Below are 21,391 nucleotides of genomic sequence, written 5' to 3'. Positions count from 1 at the left end.
TAATGGCAAGGGAAAAAATACAACGAAATATGAAGAAAACATTTTTTAAAAATTTGCTGAAATACTTGGCAGGTAATCATCGATTTGTCCCTTCAAACAGACGCAACAGTTACTGGGTTTCACAAGCACATGAGAGGCACAGGGAGAGAACAGAGCCACAGAGCCAAGGGCACCAAGGCTGCTCTTAAGTATCTGTAACGTGTCCTCTACTTCCAGCCTTACACCTTACACCTTGGGGAGAAAATACCGAAAAAATCCCTAGGTATCACCCTTCGTGTACCTTCTCCAACTGTTGAGAGTCCCACTTTGGGACTGCAAACTGAACCACGTCAAAAACTTCTAAGAAGACTTGAGCGCATTCAGAGAAAAGGGCACAGGGGTGTCCGGCGCGTACCAGGAATGCGCCTGTTGCAACGACCTCCCTGTTTCACATCTGGAAAACACAGCGGAGAGGGAAATGCACAAACGATGCGTCTGCTCCTCTCCGCTGGACCTGCTATTTCTTACCACCTTTCTGCCTCTCCTCTCTTTCCCAAATGAAATCAGCTCCTGGACACAGGGAGGGCGTCAGCAGCTGGCTGTCTGGGCCTACTTCCCCTCGACTAAGGGCAAGATAGCTTTAAAGTAAAAAAAAGGGAGAGAGAGGAAAATCGTAACTCTTACCTTATTTTTCAATCCTTTACAAATTATCTCCCTCTCACAATTAGCGGTCTCAATTAAAGAATTTTACTCTAGACAGTAAAATATTGCTGGAAGAAAGGAGTAATGCTGGAAAAAATTAAGAGTACAATTGAGTTTGCAACTGACTGCTAGACTTCTGAGTGGCCAATCGTTCATAAACAGGGGTGAGGACACCATGAAGGCCGTGGAAAGAACCAAGAGCAAGGCCTCTAAGCCCAACTCACTTCTCTCTCTCCCTACAACTGCCTCAAAGTAAAAACGTCCCCAATGGAGAAGCAAGGTAGAGGGGAAAGACAATATTCAGTCTGGAAAAGAACAGGCTGAGAAAGAACAACTTCTCCGGGAGCTTCCACACCACAACCCTGCAGCACGTTGCGCACAACGCATCTGTCCACTTCAGAGGCAGCAGAAGAGCCCGCCGATGCTTTTATTTCCACAAAGGGCTTCTGGTCAAACACGAGGGAGAATTCCCCGAGAGACGCCTGGGACACCCTGGATGGGTTGCGGTGACACTGGAAGCACCTCTGTGGAGGCAGTGGGCTGCCCAGGGCACCGGCCCAAGGGCCCCAGGGTTAAAGCCTTCTGGGGTCCCTAGTCACAAAGTACCCTGACAAGTCACAGTCCAATTTACCCTTTCCAAATGCCACGCTTCCTCAGGCCAGCGTAACAAGGACATACTCTCCAGTGTCCAACAGACTGTTAGGTTTAGTGCTTCTAGAAGGTAGATGGTCATTTAAGGGAACTCCAACTACTTGATTCTAGAGAAAAATACTGGGTCTTGAGAACAGGAAACGTCTTTCTTGTTTAAGTAAAAACAGAAAACATGATTCTAAGAAAACAGGGACGCATCAAATCCTCTTACATGAAATACAGAAATCGGTTCCAACAGTGACAGGAGACCTGACCAGTGTGGCTCAGTGGCTTGTGCACTGTACCACAAAGCAGCGGCTGGCGGGTTTGATCCTCAGTCGGGGCACACGCCTGGGTTTGGGTTGGGTCCCTGGCTGGGGCGCGGACGAGAGAGGCAACGGTACAAAAGGCAGCAAATTGATGTTTCTCTCTCATACCAATGTTTTCCTGTCTTTCTCCCTCCCCTTCCCCTCTCTTCAAAAATAAAATCTTTTTTTAAAAGATTTTATCTATTTATCTTTAGGGGAAAGGGAAAAAGAGAGAGAGAGAAATATCAATGTATGGTTGCCTCTCGTGTGTCCCCTGCTGGGAACTGGCCTGCAACCCAGGCATGTGGCCTGACTGGGAATCAAACCACGATACTCTGGTTCGCAGGCCCGCGCTCAATCCACTGAGCTACACCAGCCAGGGCTAAAATCTTTTTTAAAACAAGGTATAGGATAAATATGTTAAGAATTAAAAGCAAAATAACTTTTTGGGAAATTAATAAACACTTTTTAGGTTGGTGCTATCTTCATGAGAAAGACTTTTAAATAACTTAAAACTTTGCCTTAGGAAGTCTATGCGCAGCTCAAAATCAGACACAGTCTGACACCAGAAATGGTTAAACGTCAAGTTCACTTTGAGGCTAAGATCTATATCATTTGCTGCAGAACGATGACAGTGTACATCTCTCAGATGTGGCTGATTACACTGGTCTTCTACCAAACAGGCTTTTTGTTCACTCTGTTCTAAAAAGATCACCTTTCCTGCTTTAAAAGAAAGGGAAAAAATATATACACGTGATTACTTGAAAAAACTGTGAAAAAAAAATTTAAAGCAGAAGATCAGTGAAACATCCCCTAATTCTCCCAACATTAATCTTAGGTGGACCATAGGAGACAAGACAAAGCTGTCACCAGAGAGAGCAGGGGACAGAAGGGAGCAACAAGGAGCACAAACCTGCTGCTGCGGGTACTGCATTCCTCCCATGGCCCCCGGGGTCCGGCCTTGGACGCCCATAGGGTACCGCTGCGGGCCGGGGGCGCCGTAGGAACCTCCAGCATACGGGCTGCTCTGCTGAGGCTGGGAATGAGGGTTGCTGCCCATCCCATACAACTGAGGCCTCTTCATCACCATGGGGTCCATGGGGCTGCCCTGTGAAGGAATACATGAAGAAGGAGGCTTATTACGTCAGTATTCATTACAAAGGCAGAAAGTCTGGTATGCTGATATATACGTTAAAAACACAACTATCCTTTTGGAAATATTAAAAACAAAGACCTAACAAACAAAACCCAGAAAAACATTATGAAAAATACATGGATGAATACAAGACATTTTATTTTTTACTTTTAGGAAGGTTTTAACAATGAATAGGGGTCCTGCGTAAAGAACACAAGGAGACTCTGCCTCCTAGGCAGGGAGCAAGCACCTGCGTCTACAGCTCCCTTGAGCACAGGGAGTCTCACTCAGCTCCTTTCACTCGCCTAGGAATAAAGGCAAAGTAGACTGAGTGGTTAGAACACTTTCTGACTGCAAAGTATTCTTAGAACTACTTTATTTTAGACCTGAGTCTGCAAGTCCTTATCAAACATTAATGCATCTGAGTGCTGTTTAGAAAGTGAAAGGATAGATTTTAAATAATACAGAATGTCTAGGGTGAAAACTCTCAAAGACTACCAGTGCCCATGAATGCATAAGCACCCAGACTATGAGTCACAAGCCACCTTCCCAATGTAAGTAAGCAACTTACCAAACATAACCAGTTCAAAACTAGACTTTAAGTTTTATTTTTGGCTTGGTGAGTCACCCATGGGCATCAGGGCCAAGGCTGTTCGGGAGAGTCAGAACTGGAGCCCTGGCCTGGGCTTCCAACTCCCCGGGTGCTTGAAGGAGCAATGCAGGGGTGGGGCAGTCCCTCCACGCTAGCTACTAGGGCCTGCGGGATTCATCAAACTGGTCAGCAGGCCCTTCCTTCCCAAACCGTATGTTGCTCCCTACTATGTGCCAGACGCTGTTCACCCCAAGTTCGTGGAAACTCTCAGGAAGGACCGAGGATTCACAGGATAAATAGGAAGAAACGAGGTTCGAGGTGGGAAGGGGCAAGGCATAGAATACCACAATGCAGAAGAAGCGACATGAAGCACAGGCTCCAGGGAGATGACCTGCCTGGCGTGCGTGCAGAAACATAAGCAGTTTAGATCCAAACGAAGCAGGAATTTGCAGAGAAGCCGAAGCAGCCAGCAGAAACCAGGACATGTAAGGGTGAGCCTTACATGCCATTCTAAAGGCTTCATCCTGGGGGTGAAGGGAGAGCTGCAGTCAGATCCGCCTCTAGGGAGGCTGGTCTCTCGGGCAGCTTGGCTGGAGCCAGGGTGGGCAGCCACAGTGGGCAGGTGAGCTGAGGTCCTGAACTGGTAGCAGCGGTGGGCCAAGCCGGCCCAGCCTCAAGCCGCAGGACGGAAATGCAGCACAACCTGGAGGCTGAGTGATAAAGAGCAGAGTCAAGGGTGGCTTCACGGACAGGAAGACGCCGTCCGAGACAGAGCACTCGGGCCGTAGAAGCCCATCAGCCCTCTCCCAGGCAGTGGGAGCCTTCATATTCCACACGAGACTCGAGGTTCCTGTCCGAAATCCAGGTGAAACTCTCCAGAAGGAAGAGACAGAGATTCCCATCTGGGTGGCCAGGTGTGAGCCAGAACGATAACTAAGGAAGTTGGCACACAGGACAGATGCCTCTGGAGGGCAGCAACCTCTTCTGTTTTACTCACATTGTATATTCGGGACATAACTCAAACAGTGCTTGTGGCCCAGAGTAAATGTTTAATAAATACTGGGTGAATTAATGAACAGGAAACATGTAAAAACTTAAACTTTTACCCAGGAAGAATATGTGGAAAGAGAATAATGGGTGGAAGACAGTTCTTTAAAAAAATCACCATTTAAGGAAGAAGGAAAAAAAGTAAGTCCACCAAGAGACCAAAAGAAGAGTCTGAAATGCAGTCAGACCTTTGGGGAAGTGTGGTGTTCTGCAGAGAAGACGGTCACGTGCAGCCACAGAACGGGCATGCCACGTGCAGCCCAGGTGTGCGGCAGGTGAGGGCTAGCAGCTGCTGCTGTACTGGATGACTGGGAGGTCGCCCCTGACCTTGGCCAGGGCAGCCTCCTGGCAGAGAGGAAGGGAGAGATGGGAACTGGGGTGCACAGGGGAGATGAGCGAGGGGAGCCAGAGCTGCAGCCCAGTTAAGGAAGCGAGAACTGCCAGGTCTGCCTCTCACCTACATCTGACTCAAGGCTGCATCAGACTTTGCCTTCTTCCTTCTTGGGGTTGCCCTGGTGCTCATTCGAATGACAAGATTAATCCATTCACCCCATGTTAACTGAGTATCTACCATGCGCTCTGGCCAGGCACTGGAGGCATAAAAACGAGTGTCAGCGGCTGTCCCGGAGAAGGGCACAACTCACTGAAGGAGGGGGGCTGAACGAAGACCGTGGTGCCGTGCAGGAGACCCACCCAGACACCCAAGGCCCTGGGGGGGCTCATTGAGATGGGTCTGCGATGGGTCTACCAGAGCCCGCCCAGACGACACAGCCAAGCTCAGTCCTGGGGGTTCACGGGAGTTTGCCACAACTGCGCTACCTGAATGAAAACACAGGTACACCAAATAGTTCTGCTCCAAATTCACAATTCCACGGGATTTCCATGTGTTACTTTCACCAGTCAAGAAAAATTGTGGACTCAACAATGACAGAAACTGTTCAAGCAACATACTGATGTTACACATGTGCTGACTTCACATTTCAATTTACAAACATACACATTGGTATACAGATCATAAAACTAAAATCGAGGACTAAGAATCACATTTTCCCAAAGTGATTTAAATTAGAATTTATGCCTAAAAAATAGAAATATAACTCTTTTCCACAGTTTGTTGCAAAATGTAAAATAAAAACCTCCTATGAAAGTGTGAAAATCAGGACTGGGCTGCTGATTTCAAACCCTACAGAGTAAATGGCTAGCCTAACTCGAGGCCGAGTACATCTGACTTCAGGCTAAATTTCCAACACGGGCCCTGAGGCAGCCCTGTCTTCACGCTCAGTCTGGACTAGCCAGGGCATGGGCAAGGGCTGCTTGCTTCACTTTACACAGTGCACAACCAAAACTGTCTAAATTAAAGCAGGAACCTAAAATGGGAAAAGGACTGGAATGTCCACACCTTAGTGCTCTAGATAACGGTACAGCAAACTCATCTTATCAATGACGGAAACTGTCCTGCGGAATCTGCTTCACCACGGCCAGAAACTCTCGCAGTCCTACGTAAAATTCCGTTTAATTTGCACCCGTGTCAAAAAATGTTAGCTTAACCCTGAGATTTCTCAAGACTGAAAGCATGAAATACAGATTATCTGTACCCCTCTCAAAATGCATCTAACACCTTTTGGTGAGACTTCAGATATGAAAAGATACTTACACAGTGCAAACTATGTAATTTTTACCATCCCTCCTTTGGCCCGTTATTAAATATTCATCCACAATCCAAATCCATCCCCTGTGTGCGCTTGCTATTTTTAACATAAAACTCCTACAACTGCGGGATCTCAACCCCTGCTTTTTTGCAAGTTATCTCCTGAAAGAAACCAAAGATCAAATCAAGTCTAAGACCTTTCCAAACACATAAAAGGCAACGCTTCTCATATTCACATGTAACCCACACAAAAATTTTTAAGGGCTTTATTTTCAGAGACTGGGGAAAGGAGGGAGTGACAGAGGGAGAGAAGCATCAGTGTGTGGTTGCCTCTCGTGCGCCCCCTACTGGGGACCCGGCCGACAAGCCAGGCATGTGCCCTGCCTGGGAATCAAACCAACGACCCTTTGGTTCACAGGCCGGCACTGAGCCACACCAGCCAGAATTTTTCTATTTCTGTCATCTACCCTTCTGTTGATATATCCCAGAGAGTCTCCACTGTCATTTCTCACACGCAGTTTCTACTGTATCAGAGACATCATTCACATTAAGAATAGCCCTCAAATACTTTTCTCATAAAATACGACAAGTGCTTTGAAGGCCTCAATATGGACCACCCATTTTCAAACAGCCCTTAACATACCGATGGGTTATCCATCACACACACATATGCACATGTGTGAGTTATATGTTACACATCTCACAGAGGCACATGGATGTATGGAGTTATAGGTCGTCCATCTCTCTCTCTCACACACACACACAGAGACACACACACACAGACACACACACACATACACACTTTCCTGGATCCCCCTCGGGGGAGCTGCCACTGCTCTCTCTACCGTGCAAAAGCCTCAGAAGGTTTCACATCCCTAGGACTATAAATAAGGAGTAGTACAATGCAGATTTTTAAAATCTGATTTGGAATATAGATTCTGGACACATTAGGTAGCACAGTTAAGCTGTACTCTAGGTTAAAAAGATTTTTAGAGGCTGGTCTGGGAATCCAGCCACCCTTCTAAAGGTTATCCAAGTTTAAAAAATCACTTTTAGTATGCTTTAGCTATATTTAACACTTTTTACACTTACCCTTCATTACCGATCTTTCAGCATATGCCTACACGTGTTTTTGTAATAAAGAAATCTATCTAATTGCATTTACTCCTAATTATCAAGTTAAGGAGATAGTTCACTGGTAGTTTCCTTCCTGCACATAACATTTCACACTTGTTTCCGCCCTGTTCCTTAAACCACACACTGAAGAAAGGGCATCGCCAAAGCCCACAGAAGGAAGGTCCATCACAGCTCCTCATCTCCAATCACACCTCTACAGCAGGGGCGTCAAACTCGTGTTCACCGGGGGCCACAGCAGCCTTGCAGGGGCCTTCAAAGGGCCGATGTAACTTCAGCTCCTTAACAGTTGAGGAGCTGTTAGATTTACACGGCCCTAAAATTATTTTGGCCATTTGAAGACAATCACGAGGCTGCTGTGGCCCCCAGTGAATAGGAGGTTGACACCCCTGCTCTGCCGTATCTGGATTAGGCAGGGGCTCAGAGAAAGAAACGTCCCCTTGTGAATCATTATTTGGGAAAATGTTCTACCTGAGCGCTCACTAAAGAAGGCTTTTGAAGTGGTATTTCGTTACCTATAAAACAGTTTTGCCCAATGTAAGCAAGTGAGTATTTGAACTAGCAGGTAAAACTGCTACTCTCTCTTAAGGGCAAGTCGAGAAACTCAGAAGATCTAAGACGGTATCTGTTCCAAGTCTGACACTCTCCCAAATGGGGCAGGCGTGCGGTTCCCCCAGACCTGCCCGCAGCTACGTGAACGCTAACCCTGCAGGGAGGCCGCATGGTCTCGGGAAAAGCACGGCTTTGGATCCACAGTGGACGCACCCGCACCCTTACCCCCTCCCACCTCCTACCACTGGGCGCCCCTGAACACACTGCTTGTTTCTTAGTTTTCTCACTCACTAAATGGGAGAAATAATACCTACCTAACAACTACTGTGAAAATGAAATGAGAACTAGACAAGATCTCTGAGCCACTTACTAACTGCTCCAAGAAGAAAACTGAAACTACCCAAGTAATCAATGGTTTCAGAATACGTGATGAGCCATAACATATTGGCACAGGAGAATCTGCAGAGACATGGAGAAGCACCTGTAAAACAACGTCAGGTGTGCAAGTGACGTGCATGAATTACAGCGATGTGAAAACTAGGTTGATAGCGATCTGAGCCAGCCACGGTGACCTGTAAGCAGTGGCTGTTATATTGTGAAGCAATCTATGTTTATTTCTCTGTGATGCTAAATATAACTCTGAAATGTCTCTGGTTCTTTCCCAGGCACGCTGCAAACACTACTGTGGTGCACGTAGGGGTGGGGGGGGCGGATGGGACCCGGCTGTCCTGCCCCTGCCCTCCTCCAGGCCTGCACCCACACTCCATGCACAGCACACACAAGCCGGGACAAGCTGCCGCTGCTCCTCCTGAGGCTGCTCCTGCTCTCCTCTCGGCCCCACACCAAGCTCACTCAGTCTTGGTTCCAGAGCACGGAGCTCCGCCCCAGCACCCTCCCCAGGAGCACCACCCATGGAGGGACTTGCCCAGAATCCCCCCTACGCTGCTTCAGCAGACTTCCGGGTTGCCTTGTACAGTTATTTAGTTTATGTACCATTTCTCCACTTCTCCTGTGTCATTTCTTATCTCCCAAGCAAACTAAAATGGCAATGTCCGTGCTCTGTATTGTTTATGTGTCCCTTAGCTTACAGCACAAATGACTTAGATGGCTATGGTGACGCACTTTGGGACCGATGACTGATCACATAAAGTAAAATGTTCTCAAAAATAAAACGTAAAGATCAATAACCACTTTCTACATCACCCCGTACACACACGTACAGAGAAGATACATGTAAGGTCAGTAACAGACCACAATCCAACAGTCACACTCAAGTTCTTCTCCTAATGGCATTAAATCAGTTTAAGGCAAAAACCGGGACAGGGACGCCAGAGACTCATTTGAGAAAGCGCAAATTCCTCTTCAAGCCAGAAAATGCCAAGACGCTCAGTTTTCCGCAGCCACCACCAGCACAAGAATCCAACTACCAAAGACACTTTTACAGCCCAGATGACGTAAGAGAGCTGGGAGCCGTGGGGGCCGCCCGGCGCTGCGGTGCTGGGGCAGGGCAGACGCGAAACACAAGTCCCCTGACTCGGGTCCTGCCCTCCCCTGTATCGAGCATGCGCACAGGATCGGGAGGCCCCAGCGTCCACAGCCACTTTGCTTTCCGCGTGTGCTGAGGACAAAACAGCGCCTGTTATTACGACAAACTGAAACAGACACTGGAAGTCAACACACTCTAAGTTCTTCTGTTGTCAATACAAGAATATCTGCCACATTCTGCCATATAGGAAGGGTCAAGAGGTGGAATTCTAAGATATTAGGGGGGGAAAGAGGCTGTTTGGTTGTCGACTCAAAGAACCACCCAATTACCACAGCCTCTAACCAGAATGCCATTCACAATGGGGGGCAAGGGGGAGGCAGGGAAGGACCAAAACACTCATGTCCCGACTTATCAATGTCTAGTCGGGGTTTTGGTTTAAGGCAAGTTANTATCTGCCACGTTCTGCCATATAGGGAGGGTCAAGAGGTGGAATTCTAAGATATTAGGGGGGAAAAGAGGCTGTTTGGTTGTCAACTCAAAGAACCACCCAATTACCACAGCCTCTAACCAGAATGCCATTCACAATGGGGGGCAAGGGGGAGGCAGGGAAGGACCAAAACACTCATGTCCCGACTTATCAATGTCTAGTCGGGGTTTTGGTTTAAGGCAAGTTAAAAAGAACATGTCTTTGTGGGGCCACAGAATTAAATTTGAAGGAAGAGGGTAAAAATGGGATTATAGGAAATTTTTATTTATGCAATTTTATCTAAAAGAAACATGTTTTGATGTACAAGTACAAATTAAAAAGCTTGTTTTTTACATATACAGTATCATTAAACAGGAGTAGAACAATGTTTTTTCCTAACTGTATTTTAAATTTTAGCCTGAATGTAAAATATTTCTGGATTTTTATTTTTCAGAATTAAGATTATCCATAAAATAATACCAATAAAAAGTAACAACCAGAGGCTGTTACTCTTAACTCTTAGGAACACTCTAAAAATGTATTCATGATGCATACACATCCTGAATTCATCATATGGCGTCAGAGGTCCATGAACAGCCTCTAGAAAGCTGCCCAGCGACGCTCCTGGCTGGCATCGTCAAATACTGACCATCTGGCCAGGCAGTTCCAAAGCACTTTAATACATTCTCACTTGATCACAATTCTTCAAGACGCCCCGACACAGGATTCAGCAATGAAACAGCATCTTAAGTCTGAAAATACCCTCCCCTCCTCCCAGGTCCGCACATCACGTATGTATGAACCCCATGAAGGTCTTTATACCATGAATGTTATAAATTTCTTCCTTGTGTGTAACAGAAACCATTTCTTGTGATTTATATCCATTGGCTTTCACTTGGTCCTTTGCAAATATTTGAAGATAGCTGTATCTATTTCCCTTTTCTGAGTAAAACATGCCAATTCTCAGTCCCCTCAACACAGAAGGTATTGTGGGGAGCAACTTGCCCCTCTTCTCCAGCCCCGGCAGGGGCACTGCCCGGCCTCAGGTCTCTGCGCTCACTTGGCAACCCCCTCTCACTCCCGACCCGTGCTGTCTGCTGGGATACACCCCACCTCCCCACCGCCTGCTGTACAGCTGGTTAGCAGACTCAAGCCGCAGAAGCACGCCTCTCTGCCTGTTCGAACTTTGCTTATTTCTGGTCACCGCTCTAGCCTGACATGTACCATATCAACTGTATTCCCTCTCCTGACATCAGCCACCAATTAAATCAGCATGCCATTTCATTCGTGTGTTCATCCACGCCGCTGATAGAAACATTGAAGAGGTCAAGGGAGGGGATAGAGCCTGGGGCGAACCCCTGGCACCACTCCCAAGCACAGACCTCCGTCCAGGCACCAGCGATCCTGGAGGAAGGTCTTCCGCGGAGGTCTCAGCAAAAGCCTGTCCACGCCGCAGCAGCCCACCTCTGATGCGCTGACTATGCTCGTTACGTGGCCGTAAGTCCACATCTGCCTTTGGGGGACAATTTCTGGATGCTTCAACCTCCTCCATCTCTTCTAACATATAAAATAAATAGTCCGAAGTCCAAGAAAACACTGGGAATTCAAGGCAAAAGAAAGGTGAAGGAAAGGCAGGGCGCAGAAGCTCAACGTCAGGTGCAAACCCTGCCCTACTCCTCACTAGCTCTGCCAACACGGGCTCACACCTAACGGGGCGCAGTCGCGTCCACCTCCGGTGTATTTGGGGGATCACACGAGGGACTGCGGGGTCTATCACACAGTAAGAGTTCTCTAAACCTTTTCTTCTCCCTTCTTAACAAATGAGCCAATTGAAGTCAGAGCAAAACCACTCAATAATTCAACCTATTTACTGCCTCGTCTCTCTGGCCCACTGTTAATGAAAGGTGGAGACTGTCTTACGCACCTTTGCACCCCTAAGACTTAGTACAGTGCCTGCCATGATGAACGCCTGCCGACCAGAAAAGCAGGGATTTCCCCAGCACCGCACAGCCAAGTTCAACAGCCGGGCTCCCACGAGAACATGCACCGCTTGCTGGCCAACAGGTGTAAGAGGCAAAGAACCGTGCAGACAAAGCTCCGCTTCTCACAGGTTCACACAAGCCACGGCTTTCGATGCCTCCTTACGCGGTGTCCCCCAAACGTGGCTCCCCTGGCTGGTTTCCCAGAGCCCCAGACACCCTGCCTGGATGTCCAGGATCCCCCACACCCGTTTCCCATCTCAGGAAAGGATGCCGCCCCACCCCAACCAGATGTGCAAAGACGCACTCTTCTCGCTCATTCTCCCCTCCACCAGAGCCAGCCCTCACCAAGTCTGGGTTCTCAGGGAAAGGTCTTCATAACAAACCTCAGAAAAACCCTTCCCACTGACCCACAGCACTGCCATCAACAGGGAATCTCCCCTTCCCCCCACAGGGGCCTCCGGAGGGCTCCAGGAAACCCAAGAGCCTTCCCCTCTCGGCAAAAGGAGCTATGCTCTCCCCACGCCCCCAACTCAGCCCTACAGCATCCTCAGAGAAGGCCCCCTCGAGGGGCCAAGGCACAATCCCCTCAGAAGGCACTGTATGTGCGCTTCCTCCCCAGCACTCACCGAAGACTTCGAATGTTTACTTGTGACGACTTGATAACTGTCTCTCCCCCCAACTCGACCATGCCCCGGAGTAGAACACCGAGGTAGAGAAGACAAACATTAAACCCATTTATAGCTTTCATCTAGGTTACACAGAACAAGTCCAGAAAATGGGACTCCAGGTTTTGGTTCTCCAGGTTTTGCTTGATTTTTATAAATTGGCAAAAACCTATTATTTTGTAATCTGCAAAGTGCAGCAGCTTGTAAGTCCATTCGATGAATAAGTTACTATCTGACTATACTATACTTTTAAATTTAATTTAGCAAATATAATAATTTTATGAACAAACCAAAGTGTATGAGGTCTGTCCAGAAGGTATCCAGCCATGTGCTATGATAAAGAAGATAGAAGATACAAGAAATGTTGTACACAGGACAACGACACCTCAGATCCCTTCAAACTGGACACCTGGGGACCTCCCAATTGCCATCAGCTGCCCTGTTGTATTTTCCTGAATCTCACTGGTGATCTGAAATCTATTCCCTTCCTTTCAAAGGTGATTTTAGTTTTGGGAAAAGCCAGAAGTCCCACGGTGCCGAATCTGGGCTGTAGGGGGGCTGACCCAAGTCACCTCGGTGATTTGATGCTTCATGTTGGTGTGATAAAGTTGCCAGGTGCCCACAGCTGTGGCCTTTTGAATCATCTGAATATTTTCTGTAAAGGAGTGTTCAACCTTAACGCAAAATTCTCTGCAGATTTGTTGCTCTGCTGGCTCAGTCATTTTGAACGCACAGACCACACAGTGCACAGGCTCACTCAATGGCATCTACTGCCTCCACTGACTAGTGCAGTGAAGTCGTCACTGTTCACACATGCACATTCCAGTCCACTCTCCTTGGCTGCCAGGTTACTTCGATGTTGTGCAAACCATTCTTGTTATATTAACAATGGCTGTACTTTTTCTGAACAGGCTATATCTATGTTTTTTAATTTCAAGAGTACATTAGACCTAAAAGCAATATCAAAATAGTTATAAAACGTTTTTCTACTTTCCCTCAGATTTGTCATTCGCACCACACACACACAAAACCCCCTAAACTGTAAAGCTATTATCACAGCTTTAACCATTTCTAAAATTTACCTAAGTATACAGTATCGTACATATTCATGTGTTTCTACTGACAACCTAGTAGCAGACTTATTGAAAAAAGAGACATAATATGGTATGTCTCCCATACACAGACTGAAATCAAGAAAAGAAGTTTCGTGAGACTGAAATTTCATTCCCACCAGGTTCAGCTGCACGATGCTGAGAAAGCCACCGCTCAGCTTCTCTGCATCCCGGTTAACTCATCTGTTCAGCAAGAACACTGCTATCACCACAGCGCTGCCACACAAGGAGACACGGTCAAGCTACTGGCACATGACAGGCTTTTAACAGGTACAGACTGCACTGTATCTATTACATGGAGGTGTAACTCCGGAACAATCACCACAAGACACGACCCCCTCGACCCCCTCCACTACCGCACAGAACACAGACCCTGATAATCGCCCCCACATTCATTTTCCCAAGTCTGGTAACGCCCAGAATCTCTCCCCCTGTGGAGTTGTAATCAGCCACTACCAATGATCAGATTTTGCAGACAAACAGAAACTAACTGGCTATCTGTAGTGCAATGAAAGGGCACAAAGTTTGACCCTGGGAGACCTGGATTCGTGTCCCTCTCCTGCTATCCTTAGTAGCCAGAAGCTGTTCAATAATTTATTCCAGTGCTCAAGCCTCAGTTTTCCCATCTTTCAAGTGGAGACAACGTGCCCTCAAAAAGACAATCGTTCTAAAGCTGCTTGGTGTGTGATTTGCGAGAATAAACAATCCCTAGACGTATCAGAGTGGCACCTGAAGACAGAGAGAGATCACCGATTTCCTAGCAAATTGATAGCTGCCGCCAGGCCTCTTTCAAACTATTTTATTAGTTTTTTTAAATTAACAACTTTAAATTGCTAAAGAAAACACCGATAAACGTACTATGAACGTTACCAACTCACTGCCCATCTCTGAACAAAGAGTGCCTGATGTGCCGATTCACGGGCCACAGGTCTCTCGTGGGAAAATGCGTTTCAGAGTCACGGCCCATCAAAGGTCTCCTGTGCCAGAGCCGTCAGGCGGTGAAAGCACAGACTGACTCTTCCTGGGATGTGACTGTCCAAAGAAAAGGCCAACCTGACCAATGTACAGCCAAATCTTATTGCCTGAAAAAAACAGGGCCCCTAAATGCCACATGACAGGCTGCCTAAAGGAAAGAAGACCACTCCACAGCCGCCAGAGGACAGGGACAAGAGGACACAGACTGCAGCAGAGGCCAAGGCCCAGGGAACCTTGTTCCTGGGAACCGCACTCCGGCGCTTCAGGAGTGAGTAAGGCAGCGGAGCTCACAAAGGTTCTGAGAAAATAGTTGTAGACAGACAGAAGGGCGGAAAAACAGACAAAACAAGGTAGGAAAATGTTAAAAATTGATGTACCAAAGTAAAAGTTACATGGGATTGCTCTACCCTATCCTTACATTTTTACCTGTAAATTTCATAACTATTTCAAAATAAAAGCTAACTTAAATGAACAAAAAGGAAAGACAAGGAAAACGGAAAACCAAAACAATCCCTACGCCTCCCATTTGCACGGAGGTCTGCAGCTCCTCAGCACTGAGAACCACAACAGTGGGGCAGGGCCTGGGGCAGGCGCGCACCCTAAGGGGTAGGGGGTGTGGGGAGGAAGATGGAGGGAAGAGACACAGAGAGCTGGAAGAGGCGCAAACCTAGGAGAGAGCACACAGATGGGAAACAAGAAGTGGATGTGGCAAGGGGGACTGGGGGAGGGGGCAGAGGCTGCAATTCTTTCCCCAAAAGTCCTGACAGGGACCCTGGCTGGTGTGGCTGGGTAGACTGAGCGCAGGCCTGGGAACTGAAAGTCACCAGTTCGATTCCCAGTCAGAGCACACGCCTGGGTTGCAGGCCAGGCCCCCAGCTGGGGGTGTGCGAGAAGCAACAGACCCATGTATCTCTTCAGCCTCGATGTCTCCCTCTCTTTCTCCCTCCCTTCCCCTTTCTCTAAAAGTAAATAAATTTTTAAAAATATTTATAAACACTGACACTGGCAAAACACATACAAATATATATTTGTAAATACATTTTTTAAAAATTCTAAGGAAGCTTCCATTCCACAGACACACAAAAAATGTTTAATTAAAAAAAAATCATCAGGGTTAAAATCCTGCCCTGGTAGGAACCCTTACCCACAAGTCACCAAGTCACCTTTTCAGGTAATCCCCCCTCAACCTTCAGAAGGTAAGGGGGCTTCTGGCCCCTCAGGTTTCTTAATATTTCACTGGTTTAAAAGATCTTAAACCAGTGAAATATGCCATCTTTTAACTCAGAATTCTCCCTGATTTGTCTTTGTTAAAGTTTCAAAAGGTACTTTCACAACAACCATTTAGCACTTCTCACGTGTGACCTGGCCCTCTTCTGCCCTTCAAGAAACTAAGCAGACCTGCTCCCCTGGAAACACCCAAAGGGCAGAGCAGGGGGCGGGGGACGGGGGAGGGGGGGTACTGGCTGGCTGGCCGGCTGGTGGGTTCTCTGGTTTAAGATAAGTGCAGCAACTACCCACGGAAACATAGCGGGGAGTTTTACATCTCAGCACAAATAAAAAACTGAGTTATTCCCAAACTGTATTTGATAAAGCTTCAGCTGGAAGGATAAAAGGGTTCAGAGAGCACCAAAAATTAGCAGTTTAAGTGCTTGCTGTGGCACATGAGGCCTCACTGTCCCACCATCCAGCCACAGGGCCTTGGTCCAGGAGACTGGGGTCAAGCACACAGACTCTGGAGCAAACCGGCCTGGCCCACACCCTGGCCCAGGCCACTTGCTGCGATCTTAGGCCCATCACATGCATTCCCTGAACTTCAGCATCCACCTCTGAAGAGGCAGGATGTAAGAGCACCACCCTCACAGCATTCTTTGTAAGTGTAAAGTGGCATAGTAGGTACCAAGCACTCAGAGGCGTACCTGGAACCGGCGAGATCAATTAAGTACTAGAGAGTATTACTACTGGGCAATTTCACTCCTCTGGGCTCCAAACCCCCTCCCATATAAAGTAGGGGATTAAGGGATGAACTGTTGCAGTCCCTTCCCCGTCTAGCATTCTCTAATTCTAGAATCATCCCTCCACCCTGCAAGAACCACCAACTGCCATGGTAAGAAGAAAAAGAATATGGGTCCTTAGAGGTACTGCTCCTTCCCGCCTCATTCTTCGACCAGAAATCTTATCAATACAGTGCCTTGAAGGTCAAAAGATGCAAAGAGGGCTAAAAGAGGGTCTAAAGAATTCAACCCCCCCAAGTTCAATGTTCAAATAACCAAGGCTCAATTTGAGGTGACCCACCTGCCACCTGTGAAGCATGAGCCCACACTGAACCCAGGCAGCCCCCCTGCACTCTGCGCCCATGCACCAAGGCAGCCAACACACCCACCCCGACAACGCTCTTGCACCCCAAATACCTCTGGCTACTCTAAAATGAAAAAAAAAAAAAACCTCTTCCCATCCCCAGAAAGTACCAACAGAGAGTGTTCTGCCTTCTCAGCACTCCCACCACACACTGTCTCTCTTATTAAATGGACAGCAAACATTTACCATAACCAGCTGGGACTCTTCCCTTGTGTTGATCTCCTTCAACAGCGAGCTAGGGGCATCAAGGGTGTCTTCCTCATCCAAACTCTCCTACACAATGGACGAGTACTACTGCTACTGTTTATTTCATTAATAAAATAAACACAAGAAACTCAAATGCGCCTTAACCCTACCTCTCCAAGCCGCCCTCGTCTGCGCAGCACTGCGCTGCTGTCCTAGACGCACCCAACACAAGTCATCAACACTGGGGAACGCTGACTCTGAGTGCGGCCTGTAACAGGCACTCGAGCACATGTCTGGCGTACGCACGTGAGAAAGAGGCCCGGCTGCTCCTGGACCCAAATCACAGTGCTCCAAACACAGCCGTGTTTATTTCCACACTATAATGTTCTTAAAACATTATTTCTAATATTCTGAAAACACTGTTTCCCAAACTATGTTTATAGCTATTCCTGTGATTAAGAATGAAAACTGTCGCCAAAGCAATGCCACTCTTTAAGACACAGAATATACGAGGTTTGTCCAGAAGGCACTAGACATTTATTGAAGAAAATACAAGAAACACTGTGCACAGGACAATGACACCTCAGTCTCCTTCCAAGTGGGCACCTTGGGACCTCACACAGTTCTCCCAAACACAATCAGCGGCTCTCTCATATTTTCCTGAATCTCATAAATGGTCTGAAATCTCTTTCCTTTTGAAGGTGATTTTAGTTTTGGGAAAAGCCAGAAGTCACAGGACACCAAATCTGGACTGCAGGGGGGTAACGATGTGATGTTTTGCCAAAAAAACTCTGCACGAGATGTGATACGTGAGCAGGCACGTTGTCGTGATGAAGCTGCCAACCACCAGTTGCCCACAGATTTGGCCTCCTGATCATTCAACTACTTTCCAAGGAAGAATGTTCAAGCTTAACACAAAATGTGATGCAGATTCATAGCTCTGCTCTCTCAGTCATTTTTGAATGCGACAGCCACACGGTGCACATGCTCACTCAACAGCCTACCACCCACTGACTAGTACAGTGATCTTGTCACTGGTCACCCGTGTGCATTCCAGTCCACTTGCTTTGGCTGCCAGGTTCCACCGACACCGTGCAAACCGTTCTCGTCGTATTAACAGTGGCTGCACTGTTTCCAGACAGACCTCATATGTTAGCCTAAGAAAAGACTAAAACATGCTTCATAGAAAAAACACGCATTTAACTTGGTTGTACCCACCCCACCCCCCCGTCTGGACAAATTTTTTTTCAAGTAGAACAGTAGAAAACATAAACTAGGTTGATACCAAAATGTAACAGCGCATTCCCTTCTCGCTGTTAGCTAGGCGAACGGAGGCAGACAGACAACCAAAGAGCAACTATGAGAGTGTGTGCGCATGCACACACCAGCATGTGGTTTGTCCTAAGTACCTCGAGAGGGTAACCGCTCAGCTTACCTGTAGATTTTCAGATAAAGTTGGGCAGTTAGAGAAAGAACAGGAATTCTTCTATGTAGCTGGATAGTACGAGTAACAACAAGGTATGCTGGTCATAGACCCTCAGCATTTATGGCAAATTATTAATCAAGTCCCACCTGAAACAATTTGTTAAATTGATTTTAATCACTGGGCCTCTCATGTGAAGCTTTGTATAATCAGCATTTCATTTACAAAATTAATTGCCTGATTGATTCTTAGGAGGCAGTTGCTGTCATTACCCTGCTGTCACAACTTCTGAGCAGGGTGTCACAACATGAAATTCTGACAGTATGAAAGGCACCGCTATTTTAAAAATAGGTGAGGGGAGAAAGGGATGGAGGAGGGAACTCAAGGAAGTTACATTATCCCCTTCAGCCTGCCAGAAAGCTGGAAGTGTCTCATGTTAACCACACTCTGTATCGACACCCTTTGCTAAATTAATTAACGTACAAATCCAGGGTTCAGGGCATGAGAGAGTTTTACTATATTCAAAGAATAACTGGAAGACAGAAGCACGGATTCACCACCACTAGAGCTACACTTGAACCTACGTGACACGATTTATACCCTGAGAAATGATGTCAGGATGAAGAGCAGCGTGGTACTAGACTGGCTGACCTGCTAGCCATTTCAATTTCACACTCTCTACCTTTCTCCCTCTTTCTAATTAAAGAATGTCTGACCAGGAACTTTAGGAGCTTATGACCGATACCAAAATATATGTTTTTTAAGCATCCTGAAACCACACAATAGCATACATTCATTCAGTTGTTCAAAACTATTTTAGAAAAACTGTCACCGTTAGCTACACTTCTGTATTAATTCACTGCCTCCTATTTAATTTTTAATAATCTGATCATAGGTGGGTCTTCACAAGAAAACTTATCATCACACAAGTTAACAAAAATTAGGCTTAAAAAGCACCTTCTGTGTTGGGGGTGAGGGAAAAGGTAAAGCCCTGGCCAGTATGGCTCAGTTGGTTGGAGCATCAGCCCATGAACCAAAGGATCACAGGTTCAATTCCCAGTCAGGGAACATGACCAGGCTGCAGGTTCAGCCCCTGGAGCACATAAGAGATGTTTCTCTCCCTGTCTCTCCCTGTCTCTCCCTCTTGCCCCCTCTCTCTAAGCTTGCCCTCAGGTGAGGATTTTAAAAAAAGGTAACATGAATGCAGAACAAGAGAGTAAGGAGGAAATTTTTTAAAAGTAACCAAGTATCAGCCCTGGCTGGTGTAGTTCAGTGGATTGAGCGCGGGCCTGGGAACCAAAGGATCTCGGTTCGATTCCCAATAAGGGCACATGCCTAGGTCGCAGGCCAGTTCCCAGCAGGGGATGCACGAAAGGCAACCATACATTGATATTTCTCTCCCTCTCTCCTTCCCTCCTCCTCTAAAGAAATAAAATCTTTTTCAAAAATAAATAAATAAATAAATAATAAAATAAAAGTAACCAAGTATCATTAAAAGTGAGAGCACGTGACCTATATAATCTACACTTTCAAATGCACCTATGTAAGCATCAAAAAGCCAACGATTCTATTTTTCTTTACCATTAATTTGCCTTTTCAGAAAGAATGCCCAATTCTGCGAAAGCCCCTAATTCTTGCCCCCTCCAAGCTCTCAGATGCATTTCCCACATTCCCGACATTCACAAAAGCAGGGCTGACCACACAAAGCCAAGTCTTTTCAAAGGCATAAAATAATTCCATAGGATAGAGGGGGACCCATTTAAAACAACCGGTGCTCAATGCAATCTAATTCCAGATAAGACCTGTTTTAAATGGGTCACTCTGAATTTAAAAGAGGCCTCTGGAGACCAGATGTAATTTACCTCCCTTTCAGCACACTAAACTTTGATTCCTAGGTACAGGCACAGAATTCCTTTAAAAAGAAAGATCACCTCATAAATTTGCTCTATTATCTTGTGACCAAAGGTGTTTTGTTTGCTAGCTTAGCAAGAGAGCTAATTGGGACACAGTACCCGCCCCCATGAGGCAGGCCGACAGGACCGAGTCATGGCTAGAGAACATAAAGACAAAGTCTGCCTGGCACACACAGCCTGGGGGGCTTCGGAGGGCAGCCCCCCCCCCCCGCCCCGCCCAGTCCCCTAGTGCTCCTCTGTAGAGAAACAGCGAGGGTCTCCAGTTTCCACTCGGCTCCCACAGACAGCAAAGCCCTCGGTGTCAATCAAGTAGTATCTACCAGGAGCCACACACTCTGGGAAGACAGGCGTTAGGAAAGCCAAATTCCGACCCAGGATCACTTCTTAAACTACACACACTGTAACCGTTCCAGGAAACAGGGTTCGCAAATGCAAATGCATCTCCATGTAACACCTTTCATTACAAAGGAACCCAATGAAGGAAAGACAAAGAATCCCGTTACACCTGTGCAACCAGGGTGGCGTCTTCACCTGAACATCACGCTAGCTCACTGCCTCTGACAGGCCTCCGCGCAGGCCAGAAGCGGCTCAGAGCAGGAACTCTCAGAGCGAAAGCCGGTGGGTGTGCTATACACACAGGAATGAGGGCTGGCTCGCAGGCGCAGCTGAAAACGCATATCCAGGACAACTTTCTACTTGGAAAAGGGGGAAAATCCTGTTTTTAAAACACACCATGTAAAAGTAGAGCTTGACAAAATAATCTCCATTGTTAAGAATTTGCATGAAAAGTCCGGCTTCTGCCTTTTCAGGGGAGGTGGTGAGCAGGAACCGGTCTCTGGGGAGTGGGAATCTGAGCACTGGAGGGGTCGAGAGGGAGCGTGTGTTCACCAAAAGGAGGCACAGGTTAGAAAAGGGTAAGAAACACGGACTTAGAGAAAAGAGGAAACAAGTCATCTCAGAGGCCACATCCATTCATTCACGCCACACTGTTCAAACTGGCAAATATTAATGTGCAGGGCTGTGAGAGTAAGTGGGTGTGTACGATGGCCCCTGACTTTAGGAAACACACACCGTAACAGAGGAAATAAGAGATGTACATAA

General features: G+C 47.0%; 1 protein-coding gene across 6 annotated transcripts in view; it reads right to left on the bottom strand.

The window, feature by feature from the left end:
* The window catches only part of ARID1B (AT-rich interaction domain 1B), a 394,749-nt gene that overhangs the window by 341,063 nt on the left and 32,295 nt on the right, over positions 1-21,391 (bottom strand). For 5 of the 6 annotated variants that reach the window (XM_037053930.1, XM_037054196.1, XM_037054108.1 and 2 more), the window contains exon 2: positions 2,533-2,727. The exons of the other annotated variant lie outside the window; for it this stretch is intronic. In XM_037053930.1, coding sequence (XP_036909825.1) covers positions 2,533-2,727 — 195 coding nt within the window. The remainder of the gene's footprint in view (positions 1-2,532; positions 2,728-21,391) is intronic. 6 annotated transcript variants of the gene reach the window in all.

The sequence above is a fragment of the Sturnira hondurensis genome, unplaced genomic scaffold, assembly GCF_014824575.4.
Source record: "Sturnira hondurensis isolate 20B ecotype Veracruz unplaced genomic scaffold, ASM1482457v3 Scaffold0000167, whole genome shotgun sequence".
NCBI lineage: Eukaryota > Metazoa > Chordata > Mammalia > Chiroptera > Phyllostomidae > Sturnira > Sturnira hondurensis.
The sequence above is the reverse complement of the archived record's forward strand: the minus strand, read 5'-3'. Positions and strand labels throughout refer to the sequence as shown.